Source organism: Ammospiza nelsoni, chromosome 14, assembly GCF_027579445.1.
Source record: "Ammospiza nelsoni isolate bAmmNel1 chromosome 14, bAmmNel1.pri, whole genome shotgun sequence".
Taxonomy (NCBI): domain Eukaryota; kingdom Metazoa; phylum Chordata; class Aves; order Passeriformes; family Passerellidae; genus Ammospiza; species Ammospiza nelsoni.
The window spans coordinates 19,305,507-19,325,277 of record NC_080646.1 but is presented as its reverse complement, the minus strand read 5'-3'; the positions used below and the strand labels follow the sequence as shown (position 1 = coordinate 19,325,277).

Here is a 19,771-nt window from a genome sequence, read left to right as displayed (position 1 = left end):
AAGGAAAAAGCCTTCCTCATAAGCTGGAGTAGTGTCATTTCTGATGCATTCAAACCCACCTTGCAGTGACATTCTGAATTCCTTCTCTGAGATCATCCAAGGTGCATGCCTTGAGTTTGACAGTGATGTCCATGGAGCCATCTGAGAACATCTCCCCTGTGGATGCCATGAGGTGCAGCCGGAGCTCCCCGAGGCGCAGCTTGTCACTGTGCACCGAGAGCAGAGACTCCTGCACAAGGACAGAGTGCAGGGTTGGGGACCCTGAACAAAGCTGTGACACATTTGCCTTGCTGCTAGCCATGTGCATCATCATCCATGAACTGAGGGATCTGACTAGCCTGTTGCTGTCATCAGTCCTCCACTCATACAAATGAGTTCAAGAAATTCACTGAGAAAACCAAAATCCTGCTGGGCTGCAGTGAAGTTGTTTCTGGCAGCAGTTGCTCAGAATGCTTCACTGAAGGATAACCTATATCAACTCTAGATCCCTTCCCAAAGGATCCCTCCACTCTCATCACTCTAACTCATCTACAAGAACACCTCAGCAACAAGTGGGAATTATATGGCAGTGAAATTAAAATAACATCCCATTACAGTGTCCTTCCCTGTGAGGCTCACTGCACAAGAACATCTGAAAAATTATACACAAAAAACATTCACTATACACAAAGATGTATAAAGCAAGCATCTTCACATCTACACAAAGCAGACTTGATTAAGTCATAAAAACAAGACAACATTTCACATCTTTCTCTTCTGTTTTCAGCAGAGAGAGGATGCCCATGATTGCTCATACCCAGGGATATGCAAGAGGAAATTATGGGCAATATACAGCTTGGATCTGCTTACTACCTCTAGAGCAGCATGCATAGAACTAGCACTGCCTGAACTAACAATTCCTACTTTTCAAATATTCATTTTTATTTTGGCTAACTGGAACCAAAGTTTGAATGGCCAAATCAAATGCTGGGTGGTTTTGGTGGTTTAGAACTATTTTTAGTGTGACTTTCAGAAATGCACAAACCTTCTTCCTCTTGAGGACACTGCCTGCCCAGGAAAGCTCAAGGCTCCATTAGGAAAACATTACAAAGCCATTGCAGCTGATATAACTTCATTTTTCTGACCTGAGTTCTGTCCATGTGAGAAGCCCTGGCTGCCAACCCCACCTGTGTGGTAAAAGCTTTGTCACAAACCTGAGTTGTGTCACTGTTGTAGAGAGTTACAGAAAGGGACTCAAAATTGAAGTCAAATTTAAGCAATGTAGAGCACTCCACAGAAGACTGAACTGCAGAATCACATTTTTGTCCAGAATCAACAAGGGTACCTGTCAGTGAAAAGAAGACATTTTTACATTTCTTCTGAATACTGGGCTTGCTGGTTTTGGGGTTTTTTGTTGTTGGCTGCTTTATTTTTTTGTTGTTGTTGTTGATTAGTTTGGTGTTTGGGGGTTTCTAAATTAAGATCAGAAAATCACAAAAAGAGGGAAAGCTCTAAATTCAGAAAACTACTCAATTCACATTTTTAATTTTGTTCTACCCAATGCAAAATAAAATTATCTAGCGCAGAGTGGATGAGAACCTTAAAAGAAGCTCTCATAAGTTTACTGAAGTTCTTTGTTCACTTTATTGAAGAATAATATAAAGTATCAAGTCTGCTCAAGGAGTCTGCAGTACCCTTCCTTCCAGTTCCTATTCACAGCAGAGCCATTCAACTATTGGCTAAAGAGCAATTTTTTGACAGTGAAAATGTTAAGTTTGGGGAAGAAATAGATGTGGCAAAGTGTTAACAATATTTCATCCAGAGACATGCACTGTTTACACTGACTCACTAATGAGCAATTTGAATACTAATATATTCCTCAATTTTTATAATTGTGCATTAACATTCTGGGGTAGATGATTTGGCTTTTTTCTTTTTTAACCACATGCAGACAGAAGAGTGATTGATATAAACTGAACAACACCATCATATGAGAAATGAATCACAAAAAACACACCACAAAAACTTCTGACCATCAGGAGCTCACACTCCATGGAAGTGCATACATTCTTACTTATAACTTTTCATGTCTACAATATATTTGTAACAGTTAAAACAATTTGTAATGCTTCAGAAAAATATGATATTTGAATCTGCAAACAGCCCTCTGCCTACACATATTCAGCCTTTGAACTGAACATACCCTCAGTGCCACCAGATTCATGTGGAGCTTTCCCTTTTTTAGCTATCTGCATATCCTCAATATTCTCTTGCACAGTATGTGGCTGGGAAGAAGCCCCTCCAAGGTTTTCAAGTAAAATTTTCATGATAACAGTTAGATCACCTTCACTGAGTGCAATCTGTAAAGTGATAAAGCCACAAGTTCAGTTTTGGTGACAACATTTCTTCTAACACAGAATGCAAACATTGAGGAGAAACCATGGGCTGCTTCCAGCAGAAACAAATGGGACAATCACAATTATCCTGTCCAAAATAACCAAAATTATCTGCCCATTTCTCCTGTATCATTTTTTACTTGTTATAAACAGGAGTTACAAGAAGAAATAACAGTCCACACGATAAATACTTTCTAGATTTGTAAAGGATCTTTGCCTATTAAAAGAGAAACTGAGAAACATAAGTACTTCTCAACAATTCAGTAACCCAAAAACATGATCAGAAAATATTAAAGCCAAGATTTGCATTGTACACACTAAAGCAATTGCCATTCAGTAAGCCTCCAAAGATTTAATGAATAAGTATCCAGTCATAGCATTACAGAATCACAGAAAAGCAAGCAGTGCTGAGTGACAAGATGCAGTCACTTAGCCCATGGCACACAGTGTAAGAATATTTTTCCTACATTTGATTCATTTTGCTGCTACTCCTTTAAATTTCTTATTTCTCTGTGCTTCACCAGTGTGACATTTGGCCACAGCACAGATACAGAAATGAACAAGTAAAAGGGCTTAGGAACAAGGAAAAAGTGCCCCAGTTTGGTTTTACCCATTACAATCCACATGGTTAATGCAGGAAAAGAAAAATAGAGCCCTCCCTCTGCAAAGATTATTTTAATTGCTGTGTATTAGAGATAACCTTTTCATTCCTAATACATCTATTAAGCATTCAAATAACCTGAAAATGCTACAGATTAAACAATTTGAATTGTCAAGTTTTGTTTTTAAATGGCAACTCAACAAATAACCTCAAGGATTTTACTGCCTGTTGAGTCCATGGATAGCTCCAATAGACCTCCAGAACAAGAAAACCACATTTTATTCCACTTGCATGCAGCTACACCAAAACTATTCATTATACAGTATCAAAACTTTAAGAAATCTATAAACTGGATGATCCAGCTGGAAGTCTTTCAACAAACTGTAAAGGACACTAACTGAAATGAGTTTAAAAGATCCTTAACTAGACTGAGGACTATTCTGAGAATCTGCATAACTTTTGATATAATTACTCACGATATTTATTACCTGCATTGGTTTTAGGTCTCCCTTGATGCCAATTGTTGGGCATTTATGATACCATGCTGCTGCTAAGTTTCTCTGGACCAGTAAAGTCAAACTCACAGGATGCAGGATTTCAGAATCTGGTTGTGAATCTGTGGATATAATGCACCTAAAAAAAGACAATGGAAGCAACAGAGGGAAAATGTTGACTGATTGCAGAAGGCAAAATAATATCACATTAATCTAGCAAAATTACAGGCATAATTAATTCAAGAATAAGCACATAGGCACTTACACCCTTGTATGCATTCCAGATGAACTCAAGTTACCGTGCTATCATTGCTGTCTTTCCAAGGAGGTTTAGAGATTGTTGACCTGTGACTCTCTCTAAAAGCACTCCTAAACTTAGCTTGGCATGGTTTTTTGCTTAGTTTTAGCATGTTCTCATTGCCTCCATGTTCAAATATGAGAAGAATGCTGCATACAGAACATGGACACTTTTCCTTTACACTTCAACTCAGGAAACAGCTCTATATTTACCTTGATAATTTCAGGTGAGTCAGCTGCACATCCATGTTGTCAATGACTGGAGGAAGAGGAGATTCATCTGAGGACACCAGCTTGAATTCATTCTGAACTCTGATTAAGCCAAGATCAGCTACCAAAGCATTAGATGAAGCTGAAGATTCAGGGACAACTATGACTGGAGCTTTCAAGTTGATATCCATCAGGAGGCGGAAGCTCTTTTTAGCAAAGTCCTTCATGCTGGAAGCAGCCATTTCTGCTGCCTGTGCAGTGACTGCAGTCAGGGCTTCTTGTGCTGCTTGGAAATTGTTCAGGAAGTTCTATTCACAGGTAGGAAAAAAAGTAAAAGTTCCATGAAAACAAGTAAACTTCTCAAAGGCAACGTCCAGGTAAAATGTAAATTTAAAAAATTTACACCTCTGGTTTAAATATGAAATTGCTAATTCAACCACACTTGTTTCAAAAGAGAAAAATGTTAAAATCATGAATAAGCTTAAACATTATTTAACTGTGTAATTTTTAAGATATTATGAAAGCTATCAGCTCCATTCATTACTTCTGACACCATTCTCCTTGGCAATCTTCTGTAAAGCAGTGCAACTTAAATGGTAACTCTAATGCAAAATACTTCTATGTGCTTGCACATCAGCTCACCACCAGGTACAGGGCAAAATGAGCTGATTGCATTTTATCTCATTAAAAAGGACTTTTAATGTCAATAAAAGAACTTAAACTAATGTCTTACCAAGAGAGACATGAAGAACTTATGCAGGTAAATTATTTGGATGCAGCCCACTTTCAGAGACATTTTACCATCCACTCTTGACATATCAGCATAGGCCTCCCCTGCAGTGGCATCTGGATAAAGTGACATGTGAAATCTAAACACTTCATCTCCCATTATGGAGACAGCCTAGAAGATTAAGTTCACACAGTTAATACTACCAGGTATTTCTGAAACAAAAACTATTTCCCCAGAAAGATCCACAGCAACTCAGAAGCAGTACTTGGACATATGGTAGGCACAAAAGAAAACAGAATTCCCTATTTTATAGTACATGCCTCTTCTCACTTGCTTATCCATAGCCCATTTTATATTTAACCCCTGCTCCTCAGAATTAAACATACCAGTGCAAATGTAATTAAAAAGAACTAAACATTGACTGGAAGAATGTTTTGTTTCTCTGAGGGGAAGGAAATTAACCTTTACCAAGACATTTTGTTTAGTATTACATTGTACATTGCATTCTGTTACACAGCAAATTAAACTACAGTGCTGTCACTAAATCACTTGAAAAACTGGGTCTCATCAGCTGTTTACAATCTGCTCAACACATTACCTTTTTATGGATTGTTTTTGGATCAACATTTGTAATTACAATGTCCTTAAGTCTGGAGAACACTTTAATCTCTTTCGGCTTCATAGCCACAGATGCATCCATTCCTGAACGAAACAAAAGAAGGAAGGAAATAAATGCAGTTCAACAAATTTTTAAGTAAACACTTCTGCTAAAAAACAAACAATCAAACCCCCAGAATTATTTACTACTGAATATAAAGAATAATAACAGCTTTAAATCCAGCCTTTTCCTATGTAACAATGATTGCTAAGCCTGAGAGAGAAGTCAGGGCCTTACTGCACATGACAAAGTTGCCAACATAACCTGATTGTAAGAGTAGAGTACAATTCCCCAACACTATCTAGGATCTAGCTATTAAAAAATGGAAGTCTGTGTTATCTAAAACATAGTGCCTTCACTTCTTTTAATTTTACTACACTTGGAAATCATCTTTGTTTTCTGAATCAAACATTTTTTTCCTTGCAGATCATTTCATACAATCAAAATATATTTCAACAAATGTCAGAGACACCTGCAGTGCAGACACTGGCCTTTTAGAAGTGAAGGGAGGGAAACAGCCTATTTCTGGCTACAGCCAGTTTCATTTAGTATTTAAATAAAAACCACCTTACCTTGTACTCTAATGTCTGCAATTGTGCAGGTCTGATCACACACTGTAATACTGAATGCATTCAGCTTTGCAGTGAGCTTTAATTCAGAGACATCATCACAGGCTGCATCACCAGACACTGGGCAGGAAACACAAGAGACATACAAGGAGTTCAAATATTACAAGCCCACTGTTGCAACAAATATTAGACTAGTAGTTCTGTAAATATATGAACTATTCAAAAGCAGCCTGCAGTCATTCCATAAAAGATATGATAATCTTTAGTCAAAATGTGAAAAAAGTCATTTATTAAGAGTTTCCTTCAGGCACACATATTGTCACCAATCAGCAATGTCATCAAGGTATCTTATCTACTCAATAATATCTAGTTTTCATGCGTCAGTTGCTGAGTGCAGTATACACCACATTATTTGAAACACTGTCTCAGCACATGAGAAGTGCCCCTCTCTGTGTCAAGTAGCAAAGCCAATTTAGGCATATTAGCTGCAGCAACACTGCACAATCAGAAATGGAGCAGCCACTGGACTCAATCCCAATAGTTTTAGGATTAGAAAACCTTGAATTTCACAAAAACTACAAGCACAAGAATCAACAACCCAGGACCTGACAAAATATTCAGGAGCTTCCATGCAAAAACTCTTCCTATTTCAAGGTTACAAAGACCTATACCTAAAATAAATACACCACCCCTTCAGTTCAGAACTTCTCTTTGCTTCCCCAGAGCAGTATTTATTTTCAGCAATGTAAGCACTCTTTAGAGCCTTCAGATTGCAAAGCTACATGGCTGTGACACTAAACCTTTGGAAAGGCTGCACACTGCAACATCATTTATTCAACTTTCATTATGAAAATCAGACCACCACCCAGGGAAAAGTTATATTGAGTAAGGAGAATCTGTAAAATTAAGCAACAGGAAAAATGTCTGCTGGGGTTTTTTTTAATAAGATTTTCTCCCCATTTACAGTTGTGCATGCTTTGTTTTCCACCAAATAGACTGCAATGCTGTCACTGGAAATAATATCCTGTGACACTGAAGGTGAGATGCTGTTAAACAACACAAGTACAGCCTGTGTAACATGACACTACCTGGTCTAAGAGTGCTTCCTTTTTCCTGTTCTTTCATTTGAGGCTTGTGCTCTGATGATTTCTCAGTACTGGGAAGACCACTTGATGGAACACTGAAGGTGAGGAAACTCATGATGGAAAGCAAAGCCTCTGTGTGAAGCACTATATCCAAACAGGAAAAGATGACCTGGAGGAAGGCAAGGAGACAAAGTCATACTGTGGTTTAGTAGCAGTTTATACCCTAACAACTCAGAGTTGCTCTTGTAGAACCAAGGAAAAAAGCCTCTTGCTCAATTTCACAAGTATTTGAGTCTTCTATCTCCATCCTCTTCAACCTCACAAGCTCCAGAACAGATGAGGGAACTGTGGAAGGGAAGCTTACAGCAGCTACAGAGGAACTGTGCCAATCTAAAAACTGAGGCCTCATGTGGTTGTGCCTTTTCAGGACATTCTCTTGAGTTCTGCTGCATTTCCTTTCATTGCTTTGCATCCAGCACTTTGATTGACAACTTCAGAACCACGTGTGAAGATGTTTTAGGAGATTTGGTACAACAACAACAAAAAAACCCACTAGGATCCAAAATTTGCAATCAGAGCAGGGGGTATGTGAGCAGCAACTACTCCTGCCAGTGCTGCTGAGTGAAATCCAGCATCAGTCACTTATTCCACACAAGGCCCTCAAGAAGCTGCTTGACCCACCACTACTGTTTTAAAGGAAACATTTCAAAAGCACAATGACATGCTTACTCCAGAAGTCACTTGAAAAACTACTCATGAATAGCTGCTTTCAGGAGAAGTAAAAGGACTAATTGCACTCAAGACCCCTGAGAATGCTCCTTGGATATTCCAGCTCACATCTCAATTTCACTGTTACTGTTACAAGCTCAGAAACACAAGGCCCTGGTTTATCCCTGTGCCAAGTGGATCACTCCAGAAACAAAGCACATGCTAAAGGCCTCAGTTAAAATTCATAAGGCTGTGTTTCCAACTAGCAGAAAATGCATAGTTTTTAGTTTAAATAAATTATTACAATAAATACTTCAGTTTAAAAAAAAATCCATTTTTTCTACCTGGATTTGTCTTTGAAGTAGTTAAATATAAAGCAGTAGGTTTTAATTATGAGAGTCAGGGCTTTGGTTTTGGGCTGGTTTTGTTCCCTTTTTTTTCCTCTTCAATAAGACAAAAGGGAGTAACTAACGCAGCTGCTATGATTCAAAATGCTTACAAAAATAAATTAAGTACATCCAAAACTTACATTGATGTTTTGCTTAGTGCTTTGGTAAGTAGTAACAAAGTCTGGTCCATCAGGATCAGCCTAAAGAGGAAAAAACAAAAAATGGACACAGTCAATCTCTATTGAATTAGCCAATAATTAATTATAAATAATTTTATTAACTGAATTGCTTGAATTTAGCCTACACACAAGGTTTATTTCAATTGCAAAAGAAAACAAAGGAAAGTGATGAAGCCTGAACAAACAAGTTCTTCAAATAATGCACAAGCAAGATAACCAGAATGGGTTATTCACAATGCTCTGCTCAGAGACATTTCATAGCACATATTTTGTGAAAATTCAACTGGCTAGTTACAAAACTTTGTCTCATCTAGAATCTATTTAAACTAGATCAATTTATGCTTAATCCTTTGCCAGTACAAATTAATTACTTTTCATTATGTAAATGATGCCAGTCCAGATAAGAGTACTGAGGAGCCCACTGGTTCTACAACCTATCAGATTCCCAAGTGTTCATGCAATTTTTAAAGGCTTTTTAAGCTACCAACATATCACTCTCCAAATGCAGTTTTATCACCTGTAGGGTCACTTTTCACTTGCACAAAGACCATCACACCTGTTAAGTTTCACACAGGTGCTCATTTGTGCTGTACACACAGAACACAAACAAATATTTGTCTTGCCAGTGATTTCAGTAATAGCACTGACTTATGAAGCAAGAGCTATATGGAAGCAGTGGAGAATTAAATGAAATGTTAAACTGAAAAACAGGTATTTGGGAGAAGGCCTGGGTAGGTTTTAGATACAAATCTACAGGCTCAGTATGGAAGCCTTACTTTCCTTCCCATGTAATTTTACTGAAAATGTATTGAAACCTTAATATATTCCATTTTCAAAAGATGTTCATCTGTCTCACTTGAGGAATTAAGAATGCAAAGAGGATCTCCTTTTGAGTCTGCAAATAAAGAAATAAAAATGTCAAGTGTTTCCACTCAAGCTTTATTTCACCTATATGCAATGACTCCATGCTAATTCTCTATTACATACTAACTAAATACTATTCTTGCTGAAATAGTGAAAGTAAACAGCTATTTTCACTGAGAAGCTACACATGAAGCATTATTTTGTGAAATGCTGCATTCACTTCATTTTAAATTAAACTAGTAAAAATTAATTTATCTTGCTCTTGAAGCAAGACTTAAAACTGAAAGTTCTTTGCATTCCTACCTTAATGTTTTCATAATCAAAACCTTACTTTTCTACTTTGGATAAATGGCTATTTCAGTTATCACTTCACTGTCACTTTGAATTGTTACCTGACCAACCAAAGAAGCATTTCCAGTGCTACCAGAACTGGTCATAAAGCACAGAATCAGCAGCTCATCAAAACCCACTGAACAGTTGGAATACTTCTCAGGAACACTCCTGCTCAAAGTACTCAACTCACTCAAATACATTAACTCTAACTCCAGCAATAGCAGTAAAACTTGGTATCAGGCAAAACAGATTAATTCTATCTAAATTACCCTTTCCCCTCCCCTCATTATTGGTTGCTATATGTTATCCTCTGGCTATAAATCCAGTTGCACACACTCTACTGATTGTATCAGTTCCCTAGAAGACTTACCATGTATTTCAGTGCATCTCATTGTAATTTTCTTCAGATATGCTGCTGCAGCCAATTCATGATTTCTAATTTTGGTTTTGGTGCCAAGCTGTAGCACAGTTAGAATATGTAATGGATATCTCTCCTTCTGAATCTGCTTCATCAAGGTTATTACAACCTTGAATATAGAAGGGAAAGTAAGTTCAGTATTTCAGTGAAGCTGTTCAGACACAGCAGGCAGTTATAAACAGGCTAAATGTGAAACTTAATATTAATCTAGACATTTTGCATTTTTATAAATAGACCCTATAAGACCAATTTGCTAAAGATTTCCCCTGGCCCCCTGCTCTCTTCCTCTTGTTAGTTTTCTTTTAGTTGCCAAGTCAAACTGTTAAAAAGGACTTTATAGCCCACTACTTCTAAGAAACAGATGAGTACAGGGCTCAGACTGAGTAAGTTGTACAGATGGATACATACCTCTTTGATTTCAAAATTAAGTAGCATATTGATTACATCTTCATTTAATGTTATTTTTCTCTTTTCAGACAGCAATCCTTCTGAAACACTCTTATCCTGTATCAAAACTGATCTCTCCACTTCTTTCATTTTACCTGGAACATTCAATATATTGCTTAACTTTAGAAACTACCATCATTTGCTTAGCTCAAGAAACACATCCAATTCTTTCATTGATTTGGATGGATTACATTCACCTAAGATAAGCTAATAACATTTCCATAAGCAGAGCCCTTAAACTCAGAGCATGAAAGGGAAATAGAAACCTGTTCTGGCAATAAGATTACACTGACATCTCAATACCTTGCTAGTTCCTTGACAACTTAGCTAATAAAATTACCAAATTTTGTCTTGTAATGTTTCCAATTTTTTTTAAGTATCAAAGTATGAACATTGTCCTTGCAAAATTAAAGAGTTTATCGATTAGACTCAGCTTATTATCATACTCTCACATCTAAACTTCCTTTCCAGAAAATAAATACTTTTCCTTACTCCTGAAAGCAAACACACTTAGCATTCACAACAAATTCCATCTCTGACCTTCCTTTTGCAGCACTGATTTTGCACCCTTTTGAGTTTCTTCTGCTTCACCCAGGTTTTCCGTCAACACTTTGAGACAGACATTCAAATCCTCTTGACTTAACACAACCTAAAAAGTTGCAGATCACAATTGTCAGGAAAAACACATTGTTCCTTGAACTTATCACCTGCTAACAAAGCAGAACAATGTTTCCTGGCAAGAAGAATGCTTATTTACAGCTATTTTGCCAGCAGAATCATCCCTTCAATAAGAAAATTAAATTCTTTCAACCACTTATTGTAAAGGTCTGAGGAGATTAAAGGTTTTGACCCTCCAGTGCTGTATCAATATACATTGCAGCATTTAATGTACCTATCCTTTTAATACATTCTTGTCAATGACATGCCCCTCCTTGATATTTTCATTTCAGTTTCAGCCAAGATGTCCCTGGTACTTTCTTTCACAGTACATAAAATGCCACAACAAACTCAAGGGTGATGGGAAGGTAGGAAGGTGGAGTTACTAAAGCAAATGTTTGCATTAATTTAAACTCCTCTCAAGAAGATTCTGTTTCTAAAGAATAAAAGAATTCTTGCTTCACTTCAAAGAATTCTTGCTCAGAGAACTGGTCCCAAAACCATTTATGTGATCCTCTCAAACCACTGCATTCACCTAGGTGGGGATAAATCCTGTTTCTTTACTGAAATCCACTCCACACCTACTAAAAATTAGCAGCTTGTTGCCCCTTTGTGCCCAGAAACAACATTAAGGGTTGCTCTCACAGTATTATCACCACCTTCTCACAAGACTTACATTCATTGTATCCAGATACCCTGTGACCTCCAACACTGGTAACTTGTGAAACCAAGCTGCAGAGAGATTTCGTTTCACAGACAGGCTTAAATTAATAGGGTGAAGTATCTGAATATCTGGATGTGTCAAATCTGTCTCCAAAGTGATCCTTGAAACACAGAAAGGAAAAAAAGAAAACAGTTGGAAAGATGGAAGTCACAACTTAAGATTTTTTGAAAATCTTACAATCTCAAATGCAGCACCAAACACTTTCCTAAGCAGAACCAGTTTCTGATTTTGTTACTGATCTAACTGCTCTAAGATAAAAGGTATTTTAATACCAAATATTTGACACTAGCACCAATCATGGTTTCTAGGCATGAACATTCACGTTCTGCAGAGTATTAGTCACCCTACCTTGACAGTTTCAGCTTTGTCAGCTGCACATCCATTTTGTCAATGACTGGAGGGAGTGAACTGCCCTCTGAGGACACCAAGACAAACTGGTTCTGAACCTTAATCAAGCCCAGATCTATTACTATGGCATTGGGGGAAATGGAGGACTGGGGGATAACTATGACTGGTGCTTTCAAGTGAATGTCCATGGCAAGGCGGAAACTCCTCTGGGCCAGGTCCTTCACACTGGTAGCAGCCTTCTCTGCAGCCTGGACTGTGGCAGCACTCAGGGTCTCCTTGGCTGTCTGGAAGTTGTTCAAGAAGGTCTAGAAAAGCAGTTGAAGAGAATAGAGAAATGTCTGTAAATAGTTTTTATTCTAGGTTACTTTTTCATTTTCCACCATCATTCACTAATTAGTGCTGCCAGTTATGCTGCCTGCATCAATGGGAGCTGAATTTTCCACAGAAAAGACAACTGAGTGCCTTCTGCATGACCTCTAATGGAGGGTCAAAGAAGTTCTAACCAGTGCAATCCACTTATTCTAAATTCATCTCTATTTTTCCTTCTTTCTATAGCTCATTAGCTTTTAGGGACACAATTTTGAAAGCTCCTCTTGCCCTCCCTGAATAGTATTGAATTCCTATTGAAGAACCTATTGAATGAGAGAAATCCCATTGTTACTTTGTTGAAAAAGCTATCATTAGGGTACTCAGACACACTGATATTTACACTGGTTAATTTGCAGGCATCATGACACCCACCTTGCAGGAAGATTTTCCTCTAGTGTTAGCTCTGACATGTCTGCAATGAATTCAGAATTTTGCTAGGGGTGGAAAGGGCAGCAAACATAAAACCTCCATACTACCTCAACAGCACCAAGTTTTTCTCTATTTCCAAAACTGAGCGTGGGAAGTGACCCAATTGAAATTTAAATCAGTTACTAACCAAAATTTTTAATAGCACACAAGAAAAATTAAACCCATCCCTTGTCTTCCAGGAAATGAAACCTAACACTTGTACTGAGAGCACAGCCCAGAAGACTAATCTGAGAATGCTGCAGAAACACAGAAAGGGAAATAAGACTTACCAGGAGAGACATGAGAAATTTGTGAAGGTACACCAGCTGGATGCAGCCCACTTTCAAACATACAGAACCATCTACTTTTGACATGTCAGTGTAGGCTTCTCCCTCAGTAGCATGAGGATTTAATGTCAGATTGAAACTGAAAACTTCATCTCCCACTATAGACACAGCCTAGAAAGAGAAACAGCACCCACCAGCCATCAGCAGCTTCTACAGAGGTAATGACACAAAGAACTAAAGATACCATCAGCCTATCAGATTACAAGTTAGACTTCTAGTTTTTCTAATCCTTTGAGAAATCCATTCTTGTAAAATGAATTTTTTTTATCTTATTTGAAAATACTTATTCATGACAAATCAAATACTTTTAGAAGAGTGGAATGTGTATTACATTTCACTTTTATACACATCAAACTAACCAAGAATCAAGTAAAAGTTAAAATCTTGTAGTTGAGTACTTTTTTATGAAGGGTCCTTGAATCAACATCTGTGACAACTATGTCCTTAAGTCGGGCAAAGAATACAGTTTGGCTTGGCTGAAGGCAAAGAGATGAGTCAAGACCTGCAAAGTACAAAAACAGAAACAGAGGCTTGCACAGCAGAAGTAACAGTTCTTTTCAGGGTGGGGACACCAGCAGAGGAAGTGAGGAAGAGTTACTAAGTTACTTTCACTGTGTACTACAGCTTCAACCAGAACAAAATAGAAATACTTGTGATACAAATACTGTCTCAATATCAATCATCTCTGGAAATAACTGAGCTACAATTCATAGAAAAATAATCAATCCTCCACTTCTTAATAAGCAAGTTATTGAGTGAATGCATTTCAAGCTATTGAGTGAGTGCACTGAGATTTCTATCAGGAAAGATGTTACTAAACTGAACTATTTGAATCCAATATTTTGCATACATTATCTTGTGTGAATACATTATATGATTTAGAGATGGGCACAAGCAAAGACTTTATTAACTGCAGTACTAATCTTGCAAGTCACACATTCTTAAATATTCGTGAGAGTGTTAGCAACTATGAGGATGGCAGGTAAAGTCAGACAAAAGTGAAATTCCCCCAAAGAATTATTGATAGCCCTTTCAAGGGGTAAAACCAATCAAGGAAACAAAACCAAGACAAGGAACCCAAACAAACCCCTTTGGGTTAAAAACTAAAGAAAACATTTTGAAGGGGTTTTCTTATCCTACCTAATTATTTATCCTAAATAACTTTAAGGTATACCACAAAATATATTAGTACAACATGAAAAACACTTAGTGCAACATGAAAAGCCATCCATAATCAAACTCCTTCAAAGAATTATCCTAATAATTTGAGTAATAATATAGCACATCTTTCTGGCTGGAGGCCAAAAAATTACGACAGACTTGAAGGCTGACTTTGACAACAAGACAACAAGCCATTCTTGCACAGATAACAATAAATAAACAAAAAAATCAAAACAGATGCTGCCTGTTTACACCTTATTTTTTAGTCCAATGATTAGCAATTGCTTTGAAACTAAATTACCAGAGCAGTTATTTCTAATAAAGAATTTAATACCTTGTATCTTGATCTCTGCAATGTTCTTTTTTTCATCACAAATATTTAAACAGAAGGCATCCAGCTTGGCAAAAAGCTTGACGTCAAACACATCCTTATCCTTGGAAGGTTTAGACACTAGAAATAAGAGAAGGTACCTATAAGTCTTTTTATCACTTTCATCTTTACTTCTACAAAGCTCATTGTGTTTCACTGGATTTGCTTGTATGCAATATATCCTTCTAGAACCATCATTTGGATAATCACAACTGTACCTTTCTTCAATCTAGACTCATCTTCTTGCTTTTTTTCTTCTTTGGATGGTGTCTCTCCACTTCTTTCACTGCCTGATGGACTAACAGCTGTTAGAAAACTGACAGCAGACATAAGGGCCTCTGTGTGCAACAGGAGGTTCAGTGATGAAAAAGTCACCTGTTGAAAACATGAGAGTCCATAGGACCAAACAGTTATTTAAGGTGTCAGAATCAGACTGAGGTGCAAAAGTACCCAGTGTAACAGAACCATCCCTTAGAAATAGAAAAGCTGCACGTGTGGCCAGCCACAGATCATAAAGGAAAAAGCTTTCTGTAAAGCAGAATGGGGATAAGCTTAGAAAATAAGGGAACCTATCAACAACCCAGCTCTTACAGCTGAAACTGCTAACCTGTAACCTCCACAGTACAAAAAAAGTGATGCAAAATTAATTTTGTCAAACACAGCCTTAGAATTAGACTTGAATGCTCCTACAATAAAGTACTACAGCAGGTGGCTGACATGTAGATATTTAGAATATGGGTATTCCTTAAAAAAATCCACTAAGGAGTCTAAAAAGGTAAGTAAGTGCCTGCTGTGGAGTTTAATAAAGGTTGTCCACTTGAATGGGTTTGAAACTGGAAACAGAGCCCAAATGCAATCCTTCCAGGCACACAAGTCCCCCTGAAGAGCTCCAACTCCAGGTGATGTACAGAAAATTCAGTCCTCTTGACATTAGCACTAGCCCATAGTATAGAGACAGGTAACTCAGCAGCACTGGAGTATTAGAACTCTCATCTCCTGCTGCAGCTTCAGGAACTGGTTTTTGGCAAAAAGATTTCAATAATTAAAGATCTCAGATGAAATCTATAGACACCTAAAACTATTACATAACAAGTGAAATATTTCAGTCTTCATACTAAAATACGGCAGGTAAAATAATGCCATAGAGGTATAAAGAGGAGAAATAATCTATCCAAAAAACACCATCCTTTCAATATCATCTATTTCAAGAATGCCATAAGTCATTCTTTTTCTTTAGACTAAAATCTGCCTCAGAAATACACCATCAGTAAAATAAAAAAATCACAGTCAGACATGGGTTTAGACTCCTTACAAAAGACAGCCAGCAGAGTGCTGAATACATAGCACTCACAACACAGATTATTTGACATGAAAGTGAAAGACTTTGTGACTCCACTGTAGCTTCCCACACTGGGCCCCTGAATGTCATGATCCCTGATGCATGAGAAGGTGCTATTTTACAGTAGTTTGAATTTCATCCACATGAGCTACACAGACACTTTTTCAGCAGTTCAACAGACAAACATTCTGCTCTAAAGGTGGTATAAAAATTTTCAAGGACATTTTAACACCTGAAGTCTCCTGCTGGAAGGCAGGAAAACAGGAAAGCAAAACAAGTCTTATTAATTCCTCCATTCTGAGCAAGCAAACCAAAAGAAAATAAGCAATAAAATCTGTAAATACTCACTTGAATCATCTGTTCAGTGTTGTTAAAAATTGTCTGAAACTGTGGCCCATTTCTGTCAGCCTGAAAATAATGATTTGCATGATGTTTAATATTAATTTCAACCAGTCACTGCTCTCTTCAGAAGATACAAAATAATCCAACTAGCTCTGAATAGTAGCTATAGGACTATATATAGACTATATATTAAGAATATGTAGAAATGCTTTAAAAATAATTTTAAAAAGCTTTGTGTATACCTTGACATATTCCACTTTCAGCAGGTCTAAGCCAGGCTTGTCTGAGGAACTAATTAGATGAATGGGTCCTTTTTTACCTGTAAAACACCACATGAGAGAAACAAGAATTAGAATAATTTCTGTTCTTTCAGAGAACCAAAAAATTTGTGCCTTGAAGGTAGGGATTAACTTTCAGTACCATTTGCTAAAATACATTGCACCACCAAATATGAGTCACTGGTTTCTCTTTGCTAAATCCAAAATGGCAAATCCCTTCTCCACCCAAAGACTGAGCTCTAAGTCATTTATTTATCCCATAAGCATTATGGTGAGATTCCAGAGCTTACCAACTCTATCAGTGGCACAAGCACTGCAATGGACAGCTGCACATGAGCTGGGAAACTGGAACAACATTTGCATTTCAGAGAGCACAAGGCACAGGAGAGCTCCAGCTAATTGCTACACACACACAAGTCCATTTCTCTGCCCCTGCTTATTACCTCCAGTTCCATAGTAATCCAAGCTTATCTTCTTCAAGTAAGATACAGCTGCTAAATTGTAGGTTTTGACAGTAGCTTCTGTCCCAAGATGCATTACATCAAATACAAGCACTGTTTCCTCAATTGTCTTTTGTCTGGTGAGTTCTACTAAAACCTGGATGAAAAAGAAATACAGTTATGCCATATTCTCACATGCAGTATTCTCACCACTTAAACCAACAATAAAAGTGCAAGATTACTGCCCTCTCTGCTTTGTCAGAAGCACTGTTTTTATTACAGATTTAGAGTATATAATAGAAAGGAGAAGTGATTGATGGTGAAAGATGTAAATACAAAAAATATTTGGGGATTTTCTCTTTGCAAGAGACCTGCCTGGGACTGAGTTTGTTTCTCCAGTGCAAAATTCCCACTTCTGACCCCTTAATTATGAGTTGGTATGAATTTTTTCTAGTAAAAATACTCCAATAAGGAACTTTTTCCTTTTTTTTTAAATACATCTGTATGTATGCCTCATGTTTTATTTATATGCATCCCATACAGACAAGAAATATCTCATATGCATAGAAATACATATGTGTATACATGAAAGATTTTTGTTTGGTGATTATGTTTCTGCATCCCCTAATCTGGAGAATACTGGTAAAAGAATATGAGAAATTTTTTAAAGTATTCTTTAGGCAGGGGAAAACAGAATTAGAGACTTACTTCTTTAATTTCAAACTTGAGGTGAAGATCTGTCAGTTCCTCCTGAGCAGGCTCCTCTTCTCTTATTTCTTCTCCTTTAATTACTGAACTGTCAGTTGGTTCAGAGCTTTCCTCAAAATCAAAATATTCTTCTTCAGAGTCTACAGAAGCAAAATTACTTTGTAAATAAACCTTTTCCAGAAACAGGGCTAAATATCCCACTCTCTCTTTCCCATTCCAATTGCATTTTTGACAGCATGATCACTTTAAATCTAACTTGATAAAATAAACTTTAGATCTATACTGCTCTCTTACCCACTGAATGAGAAGTAAACAAAATTAAAACCCTATTAAAGACAGCACTAGAGCCTAAAGGCATCATTAGACTTTCAAGAACACATAAGAATGTAATAACAAGAGAAACTCCAGGAAATAAGTGTCCAGGTTCCACCATAGGAAATTTTTCTCTAGAACAGCCATGAAAATAAATGCTCAAATCCAGAGTCAAAACAGTAATTTCTCAGTAATGTGCTATTCCAGTTCTGCCTTTTCAGAAAAAGGAGAGCTTTGCTAATACAAAACAGTCAGGACAACCTAATGCAGTCAGTATTTACAGTACACTCATTTGAAGAGGTTGCTTATGTATAATGATTTTTTTTAAAAAGTGGGTTTGCTTTTCAGAAAAAGCAAGTTTATTCATCTGAGGTAACAGCAGCATCTTAATCAAATCTCCTTATGTATTTGAGGGTAGATATGACCCAGCCCACTCATCTCTGTTGTCCTTACATGCTTTAACATCAATAACAGCTATAATAATAACAGCTATAATATTACTATTAGTATTATATTGATAGCTAAAATATCAGCTATCCCCTGATAGCTGATATTTTAGCTATTATGGCTGCTACCTTTACAAAGACCCATCTGTAGATTCTTACCTGACACCATTTCTGCTAACAGCTGGGATGTACTAAGCAGCCCTTTGCCAACAACAGGAATTGTGGGAATAGCTGGTACCTGGAGGGAAAGAAAAGAGCAAAATAACCAACACAGTATTTTAAAGTTTATATAACTTGGTATGTTCATATTTTCTAGTGATGATGAATGTTCCACAGGGCTTTCCCCACATTCTTTGGCAAGGTCAGCTCTGCCAATACTTATATTGAAACCAGCAGAACAATGACAAAGCTCCACCATTGCTTGAGGAAGCCCAGAATGTTCTCATGGTAAATCAATAAAGACACTAATGATGTTTTTTTACTTGTTTTGGGGTTTTTTTTTAAAGTTTTTTTAGCTGTAGTCAGCTTACCTTTGTGCTTGGAACTGACACAGATGACTTCTGAGGCAGTGGAATGCTATCAATCAGATCAGAGATTGCCTTGATTTTCTGGTCAGAGAGTCTGACATGCACCAAAGGAAGTCCTCCTGACACTTTAAACCTTTTTTAAATGAAAACAACTAATTAAACTCCTACACAAACATACCAATTCTTCATTTAAATCTTAACAATATGGATACTCCTCTACAGAGATCACATCACAGTGAAGCCAGGGATTCTGCATTAAAACAGGGCTTGGACTTAAGCAATAGTTAGTAACCAGCAAAAGCTTCAGAGAATCACTACCCAAAAAAAAGATTTTGCCAACAGTAGTAACTTATTTCAGTTTCTTAGTTAATATCTTCAAATTACAGAGTGCAAATGAACAAATGAACATGGTGCAAATCACAAATGAACCCTTAGGGAAAACACAGCTTTCTTTTCCCTAAGTACAAAGTAATTCTAAATGAGTGTTTTCAACATTAATACATTACTTTGCCATCCTGGAATCTCTTTCTACCATTGATTTTGCCAACTGTACATGGATATCCATAGGCTGCAAAATATGCAAAGTTGATGGGTGTTGAAAACGAGCCTTCTTCCAGTCTTCACCTGAAAATGTCCAG

At 37.2% G+C, this 19,771-nt stretch overlaps 1 protein-coding gene across 1 annotated transcript in view; it reads right to left on the bottom strand.

Annotated features, from left to right (window-relative positions):
• The window catches only part of VPS13C (vacuolar protein sorting 13 homolog C), a 75,678-nt gene that overhangs the window by 34,291 nt on the left and 21,616 nt on the right, over positions 1-19,771 (bottom strand). The window contains exons 24-50 of the mRNA XM_059481918.1: positions 19,640-19,757; positions 19,137-19,266; positions 18,766-18,844; positions 17,849-17,988; positions 17,144-17,297; positions 16,665-16,741; positions 16,429-16,488; positions 14,960-15,116; positions 14,706-14,822; positions 13,609-13,712; positions 13,154-13,321; positions 12,087-12,391; positions 11,691-11,838; positions 10,898-11,006; positions 10,319-10,452; positions 9,863-10,019; positions 9,111-9,190; positions 8,257-8,316; positions 7,023-7,188; positions 5,938-6,054; positions 5,306-5,409; positions 4,711-4,878; positions 3,981-4,285; positions 3,465-3,609; positions 2,183-2,339; positions 1,194-1,324; positions 60-229 (exon numbers count right to left, since the gene is read on the bottom strand). Of these exons, the coding sequence (XP_059337901.1) occupies positions 60-229; positions 1,194-1,324; positions 2,183-2,339; positions 3,465-3,609; positions 3,981-4,285; positions 4,711-4,878; positions 5,306-5,409; positions 5,938-6,054; positions 7,023-7,188; positions 8,257-8,316; positions 9,111-9,190; positions 9,863-10,019; positions 10,319-10,452; positions 10,898-11,006; positions 11,691-11,838; positions 12,087-12,391; positions 13,154-13,321; positions 13,609-13,712; positions 14,706-14,822; positions 14,960-15,116; positions 16,429-16,488; positions 16,665-16,741; positions 17,144-17,297; positions 17,849-17,988; positions 18,766-18,844; positions 19,137-19,266; positions 19,640-19,757 (3,760 nt within the window). The remainder of the gene's footprint in view (positions 1-59; positions 230-1,193; positions 1,325-2,182; positions 2,340-3,464; positions 3,610-3,980; positions 4,286-4,710; positions 4,879-5,305; positions 5,410-5,937; positions 6,055-7,022; positions 7,189-8,256; positions 8,317-9,110; positions 9,191-9,862; positions 10,020-10,318; positions 10,453-10,897; positions 11,007-11,690; positions 11,839-12,086; positions 12,392-13,153; positions 13,322-13,608; positions 13,713-14,705; positions 14,823-14,959; positions 15,117-16,428; positions 16,489-16,664; positions 16,742-17,143; positions 17,298-17,848; positions 17,989-18,765; positions 18,845-19,136; positions 19,267-19,639; positions 19,758-19,771) is intronic.